Raw genomic sequence first — 8,229 nt, forward strand, 5'->3', positions numbered from 1 at the left:
TAGGGTTTAACTAAGAGAGTAACAACAGGAATTATATGCTTATCTACAAAATATAAATGAGGAAATTTAAAAAAGTCAGGAACACAATAAATGTCACGATATTTTATCAACACCTTAATTTTAGTTATGGTGGATCTTCGTATGACATTTTATTATTTTATTTTTTAGCAAACGTCCACAACATTTTCGCAACAAATTCTAGGTGGTAAATTGTTATTGGTTTTTAATTGGGACAACTACTTTAAACTATGCATTAAAAAAAACAACAACCAGAAAACCAACCGAATAAAATTGTGTGAAACAGTGAATTTTAGTTCACCAAATTTGACTAAACCAAAAAGGAAGCCTAGGAACACAATAAAATATCACAATATTTTCACAATATCTTTATTTTCAGCCTTGGTAAATTTTATCCATCTATTGTTGCATACCAGTTACCACCTATGATTTGTTGTGAAATTAATGTAAAAATGTTGTGGACTTAGCATTTCTTTTATCTATAAAAAATTGAAATCTCAACAATTGTGAAAATATTGTGATAATAACAACAGGCGTTACAACACTTTTGCAAAACATTTATTTTTAGTAGTGGTTGATCATAGCCTAATCATATAACAACAACAACAACAACAACAAAAAAAAAAAATTCAGTGAACACTGCAAATTGAAGAAAAAAAAATGTAGCTACTACTCTTTGCTTTATGCATTCACACTTTTATTATAAAAGTATTGTGAAAAATGTTGTGGATGTAGCACTTCTTTTTTCATAATACCTTTATTTTAGTTGTGATTGATTCTAATATGATATTTTATTTTGACCTATAAGGAATTAACACATTAATAATTGTGAAAATATTGTGATAATTTATTGTGTTAACTAAAAACTTTATATATATAAAAAAAATAAAAAAATAAAAAAAGTGGACAGGACGATATGACCAAATAAAGAAGAAGAAAAAAAAAATTTGTGGCTAGTCACAGTCTAATCATGTACCCAAAAAAAAAAAAAAGGCCAATGAATAGTGCAAATTGAAAAAAAAAATATATATATATAGCTATTATTCTAGTTCTACACATTCACATTTTTGTTATGAAAGTATTGTGAAAAATGTTATGGATATAACATTTTTTTTTTATAATACTTTTATTTTTAATTGTTATTGATTCTAGTATAATATATTATTTTGACCTATAAGGAATTAACACATCAAAGCCACCTTGTGCGTTGAATTACAACTAAAAATTCAAAATGTTACTAACCGATCAGACCAACTAAACCCAACCTCTGTGCTTCTATAAATTCTAGCCAAAATCATTTAACTACAGACCCTCAACAAATCCCAAAGAAAACCCAATCCAAGTGACCATCTATGCCTCTCTCTCTCTTTCAAATTTGGACCGATCAGACCACCCAATGACTACCGATTTGGGTTTTCAACTATGGGTTTAAAGAGAGAGATAAAGACGATGAGAGAGAGAGAGAGAGAGAGAGAGAGAGAGAGAGAGAGAGAATAAACCAGACATCAAGAGCTTGAACTGAGAGAGCCTTAAAGATCTGGGTTTTTGATCGATGGCGGTGGCGGTGGCAGCGATAGTGTGATTCGTGTTCAACCTGTGATTTGGGTTTTTGTCCATCGGATGTGGTGGCAATGGCTTGAATCGAAAGAGAGAGATATCCAATTGTTTGAGAGAGAGACAAATCCAAGGGCTCCAACGGGCTTGAGAGAGAGAAAACTTGTTTGAAAAAAAAAATATATATTTATTTTTGGGGCAAATTACAAATACAACAAAATTTATTGATTTGGGGCAAATTTCAACTAAAATTTATTTGATTTTTGTTTTTGACTTATTTCAGTTTAAATCAAAATTCGTCAGTTTTTTTATTATTTAAGAGAAACCAGAATTATTTCAGTTTTTGAATTATTTGTTTTTGTTTTTGATTAATTAAATTTTTTGTATTATTTTTTATTAATTTATATGCTAATGTGACAATTTTTAAATGCCAAATAATTTTTTAAAAATATTATTTTAATGACCATATTAGTATTTATTGTGCCAACAGTGTACTCCATCTATCACATAAGACTTTTCTATTAGTGAGTTGATGACAAGGACCAAAATGAAAATGATTTGTTGTTTTTAGGGACTAAGGTAGGCACACAATCTATTAAGGAACCAAAATGAGAATTAACCCAAAAATGTATTTTTGCCATAATTTTATAATAAAAAATTTCAAATTAATTTTTTTTATTTAAAATTTATAAGTACAGGATGCCTTAAAAAGTAAATCAGTGTACATGTAATTGAAAGAATGTTCAATTACTAGTGTCCTCTGATTATGGGTTATCCAAGTCTGAAGCCTAGAGAATGACAGTGAAAAATTAATATTTAATATAAACTTAGTTACTTTTCCATCAATGAAGCAAGATAGTAAAATCACCATGCAGCTGCAGGTACTCCAAACAAAATCAAATTGACTTCCTATAAAACCTTGAACACTTGAAAATGATTTGGGTACGAGTATAACAATGAAATCAAGCAAGAAATTCTATTCCAAAAATATCTCTACTCTAAAATTGGATCTTATTTACATTGACAGAACTTTGGAACCAAATCTAAATTATATCCCAATTTGACAAGCAAAATAGATGCTTTGTCAAACCATTGTCAATAACCATTTCCTCACTCCAAATTTCATGGTCATTCTCTCATCTTCTAAGAGTTCAAAAACCCTTCAAAAAGAGCTTCTCATCTATTTCAGGAACAATTTGAAGTGTTGTATCAATACATTCAATTCAATTGTAGTCTTTGTCCTTCTCGGTACCCACATTTGTTTTGACTACTCATGGCCTTTCCTCAAGTGCCTCTTGTAACTCTCCCTTGATGATCTCTGAAATTTTTGAGAACGTGCAGAGGCTGAAGAAGTTGCAAACATTTTATTTTTCCCCTAATAAGATATTTCAAAACTCCCTTGCTGGATATTGCATATCCCAAGTTATTGTCAATCCCACCAAAAGGGCATTATTGTTGAACTCCATTTTCATGTCCAAACAATTTGATCTTCCATTCTGACTTTCATTACCATAACTCAAGCACAAATCAGAAATATGAGATCCCCTATATTTGTATGCAGTTGCATCCAAATGTTCCTGCAACATGTCATTTCTAAACAAAAGCTACTCAAAATTATCCATTTCATTGATTATTATAGAATTGATATGATCATATACACTACATCCCATGTTACCCAAAAACACTCAGTTTACTAAATGAATACAGAAGTAATATCATTTCATCAAAGGAGAAAAAAAAAAAATACAAGTTTGTATGCGATGCTTTGGGGTGCTCTTTAGTGATAACTAGAGGAAAACCCTTTATCCTAGCAAAATTACCAACGGGATAGAATGGAACCTCGATATAAGCTTCCCAAAGCTAAACATCAGCTGCCACAGTGCCACTGTTTTGCAAATTTCATCCCAAGAAAAGCCATTCTAATTGAGGAGACCCATAATGCCTGTATACTCTTTCATCAAGCTCATTATTGGCAAAGGATTGATCATTCTCTTCACCTAAAAGAACCACACCAATATATACAAGTTAGTGTAATGACTTGAACTTTGTGGCTTTGATCTACTTTTTCCTCCTTTGTCTTGACCAACCACCCTCCTCTACAGCCATACCATTTATCTAATAAATCTTAAATTTCACAAGCAGTTCAAAATCATGGCAGAGCCTCACTAGATTTTTCTGCTTTATGATGTTTATATTAGATATCTTTGCATATATACCATCTATTAACAAACAAATGATATAATTGCCCATATTTGTGTACATAATGTCACAGATGTCTTTCATTCTAAGTGATACCAGAATAACAAAAGTACAAGAATATTGTACACAACTCTGACAATATCTTCATGATCTAATAGGTCTTTTTTATTTTAATTTTTTTATTTTATGGTAAGTCATTTCCTGATAATCCTTGCCTGAACTGAATTGAAATCTGACTCAGTTTTTTTAAACACCATTATATTGAGAACTACATAAAACACACAAATAACTTAAACCAGAAAATCATGCCATTCAATTTGGGTATATAATCAAAGGTAATTAGCACAAAAGGGTCCCTTAATGAAGATCATGTCTAGCCTATTGAACTACAAGAAATAGGAGAGAAGAGCATATCACATAGCTAGTGCAAAAGAACAAGATTTATTTCAACTTCAAATAGAAGCAGATACAACTACATGTTACGTGTTAACTTGTCTTAATGCATGATTAAAATAGATCATAGACAGGGCTCCTCCACCTTCTATATCACTGACATGCTAACATGATTACAAATGCATTTGCAAAATACAATAATTAAAGCTTTGTAACAAGAAAGTTGAAAAGGGAATTATTCAGGATGGAAAAAACTGGGATCTGAGAAAGGGCAGCCCCTTCCACAAAGCCTAAATTAGGGCAAGACAAGAAAATATATTAGACAAAATGTCTTTTTTTCTACAATTTTACAAATATTTGATCTGATACTTAGAACGAAATCAAACACAAAAATGGAAAATGCACTTCAATTTATCATACATATAAACCACCAATATCAGTATACTAAAGAAAGAAAGAAAATAAGTAGTTAAATGCACTACAATTTAATGTCCATATATATATATATTGATAGATTTTAATGTCCATATTTGTTCAATGATCAAATTCCAAGCAGCCTAAAACAGAGATCCTTGCAGCAATTAATAAAGTTAATTTCGCATGGGAAGAGAACCTACCTCACAGCCTACAAAGCTGCCAATTCATCTTCTGCTCAAACCAATTCACTTGAACCCACATTCTATTCTAATGCAGAAGTGTCTCAATGCAAAGAAGCAGAAAACTAAGATAACCAAGCTCAGTTAAATTTCCAATCGAAGATGATGCAGGATCATCTATAATGAAGTTTGAAATCTCAATTTCCTTTCCCAACTGAAACACAATAAGAATGCCTCTTGCTGCTCTTGCAATCATCCTTTTCAGCATCTTCATAACAAAAAAGAAACATAAGAGAAGGGCTATAGGATCCCCCTTACTTAACCATCTATAATGCTGAAAAGGCCAGTTGAAAATATGTTTACCAGATCTGAGAATGTCATAGTGGAGATACCAGCTAAAGTCCATTTTGACCAGCCAAATCTGAAACAAATACAAAGAAAATTACAAAGTGTCATGCCCCTACGCATAAAACAAAAACAAATTAGGACATCTAGACTCCAAACCCAAAACAACATTCATGTATCTCAAGCATCACTGCATCACACTTCCCAAGAACCACATATTATTGGCTACCATGTGATTGATGTTTCCTGTTTTTGATCTGACACATGGAAAGTATTGAATTTTTAATCAAGTTCGAGTCATCGGATTCCAAATCTTGCAAGATTATGTGATTGATGTTTCCTGTTTTCAGATATGTTCAATACTATCACTAAATGTCATTCTTTGTTGAGAAGCACATTTTCTTGGATGACTTCCAGACTTTTATATTGCACTCCAAGCTTTCAATGTATTTTATATTTTTCTGCCCTGCTTGATCTTTTGAAAATGTTTCTTTTCTTTATGCTTGAAAAAATGACTAATAATATTAAAAAATAAGTAAATAAAAATGGGGTACATTTGCTTCTTTGTTCTTTGTTATAATGGGGCTTACAAATATACTATTTCTCATCAAGAATCTGTCTCTTTTAGTGTAATAAAATAGGATGGATCATGGTTGATACATAAACTGGTGTGTATGAGATAGAGAACCTAATATAATTTGATGCCCCTCAAATGAATATTATGATTTAGAATCATACGTATAATACTTAGATAAACAATAAATATCTTCTGGTATGTAATTCAGATTCCAGATACATGTGCTAAATTGAAAAGTTTTGAATTTCTCAAAAATCAAATCAACAAGTAAAATTATAAATATTGAATGGAAAGAAGAAGAAGAATCACCAACTGCAAAAATGTTATTCCTATTTTCTTTTGTTATCTTCTTTGAATGGATCAAGTCAATTACATTGTCCAATAGACCTTAAAAAAACCTTATACCAAGTCCTCAGCCTGCGAAAACAAATAAAGACTTTTACATTGATGGTAGAGAGTGAAAAGATCATGTAAATGCCTATAAAATGAAGAATTTGCACGCTAAAAAAAATTGTAAGTTCTTAGACTGCAACATTTGAAGGGAAAAAAAAAACAGGTGTAGCCATGAGTTTTAAGGCAAACAAATTAAGCAGAAATGTATTAAAAACATGTTCAACTGGCAAAATACCGATTCGTGCATAAGGTTTCTCAGTAGATAGAAGCATCATTGCACACAAATTTAAATATCTGATTGGAAGCCAACTTCTAGGAATGATGGTTCACCAGGGCTGAATTGCTAATATTTTTACCCTTTAGAGGAATAACTTGTGTGATTATATTTATCATGTAAATACAAGAACACATGATATAAGAACCAAAAAAAAAAAAAAAAGACTTTTACATAAAAAGTCAAGAGTCAGAAGATCATTTAAATGCCTATAATAGAACACATTGGACAGCAGGTGAGCATAACAGAAAATAATATAAACTGAAACGGTGTTGAAAACAAAATTGTATACTTGAAAAAAAATCTAGTTCTGGGAAGTCATGAATTGATTGTGCCAATCTTTTCTACCTATAGGTAGTATTGAGAGAGAGAGAGAGAGAGAGAGAGAGAGTCCCAGCTCATAGTCCTCAATATCCAGAGTTTGGTAATTTTGCCTTTCATCATGGTTGTCATTTCTTTATACAAGAAATATCTTTGAAAATTGGGAAAGTTCTATTATGGTATGTTCGTTCAAAAGATCTTAATTTGAAATTTTTTAGAGTTCTTTAAAATTTTGCAACTTCAGAAAAATTCTAAATCAAAGTAAATATAAATCTGTCAGTCTGTTATAGGCTTGTGAAAAGAAAATCTTACAGACACCATTACATGAAACCAACATCTTGATCAACTTGCTAATACCTGGATTTTCATAAGCAGCTTTTACAAACACACACACACCAAAATTCAATGAGTGAGAGTCCAGGAAATTATTAGAGAATTTAAAAACATTAGGAAAAAGAAAGCAGCAATAGTCCAAAGTCCAAACCATAATAAAAAAGAGGTCATAGACTTAAAAAAAGTCTATTCCAACAATACTAAGGAATCATTCCCTACAAAATTGTAAAATCAGATAATAATCTTCACCTCTATTTGGCAGCCAAGGAAAAGAATAACAATAAGTTGAAAGCTGATTGAGAAAAATACAGAATAGCATATTACCAAATGTATTAAAACAGAACATTTTGTGATATAATACTGATAACCAAAAAATAAAAAATAAAAACAAATCATAGTTTAGCAATGACAAGCCAATAAAAGAAGCAACAGCAAGCCTTACAAAGAGTGATAATAAACTTAACCTGGTGTTGCGCTCATGAGATTTGACAAGCTGAGTAGGGGAATCATAGTCAGGAATGTTTTGCCACAGCCCATGAGAGATGGCAGTAGACACTCCTTCTCTCAAGCTAAAGGGGTATCCACGAATGAAGTCAGCTCCTTCCCTATATGGATCATAGAGGGTATTGAAGAATAATGGTGTTGACGGTGTCAGCAGGTTCTGTATGTGTTGTGCTAATGCATTTATCTCTTTCCCGCTCGGATCCTTCGCCACCTTTTTTCACATTTTATTCCAAGTTTCAATGACACAAACAAGATAAGGAAAAGGAAAATGGTGCCATACATATCAAATTATTGTGTCAAGAATGAATCAGCATTTTATTCAACTAACTAGGTATAAAATGTTATGTTCAATCAAATTAGTATTGATGCTTTATTCCACCATCCTTTATAAGATCCCTCATGGACCTTACATATTGGAATCATATAGCATTAGCATTTTATTGTGACTAGTTCTGTAGATCCAGATAATAACTCATGAACAGTAACACATAAACACTTGCAGAAAACAATGCAAACTTCTTATTATTACTATATTATTATTTATTTTTTAAGAAAGATTTCCTATCAAAAACATAAAATAGAATACGCCAAACCTCATTTACAAGTTTAAAACTGTAATTTTGTCAAATTTCAACAAATAAGCAAATAAACTTTTAATAACAAACTAATAACAGCAAGCCTTACTAAGAGTGATAATAAACTTAACCTGGTGTTGCGCTCAC

General features: G+C 31.3%; 1 protein-coding gene and 1 long non-coding RNA gene across 2 annotated transcripts in view; both read right to left on the bottom strand.

Annotated features, from left to right (window-relative positions):
- Positions 1 to 2,531: 2,531 nt before the first annotated feature.
- Positions 2,532 to 8,229, bottom strand: part of LOC136062848 (uncharacterized) — a 36,055-nt gene continuing 30,357 nt past the window's right edge. Inside the window, exon 7 of the long non-coding RNA XR_010624589.1 lies at positions 2,532 to 3,165. This is a non-coding gene — a long non-coding RNA (uncharacterized LOC136062848). The remainder of the gene's footprint in view (positions 3,166 to 8,229) is intronic.
- The window catches only part of LOC112015113 (disease resistance protein RPV1-like), a 10,123-nt gene continuing 4,425 nt past the window's right edge, over positions 2,532 to 8,229 (bottom strand). The window contains exons 3-7 of the mRNA XM_065762481.1: positions 8,214 to 8,224; positions 7,468 to 7,718; positions 5,124 to 5,181; positions 4,782 to 5,028; positions 2,532 to 3,569 (exon numbers count right to left, since the gene is read on the bottom strand). Of these exons, the coding sequence (XP_065618553.1) occupies positions 4,849 to 5,028; positions 5,124 to 5,181; positions 7,468 to 7,718; positions 8,214 to 8,224 (500 nt within the window). The 3' untranslated portion in view covers positions 2,532 to 3,569; positions 4,782 to 4,848. The remainder of the gene's footprint in view (positions 3,570 to 4,781; positions 5,029 to 5,123; positions 5,182 to 7,467; positions 7,719 to 8,213; positions 8,225 to 8,229) is intronic.

This window comes from Quercus suber, unplaced genomic scaffold (assembly GCF_002906115.3).
Source record: "Quercus suber isolate HL8 unplaced genomic scaffold, Cork oak 2.0 scaffold_459, whole genome shotgun sequence".
Taxonomy (NCBI): Eukaryota; Viridiplantae; Streptophyta; class Magnoliopsida; order Fagales; family Fagaceae; genus Quercus; species Quercus suber.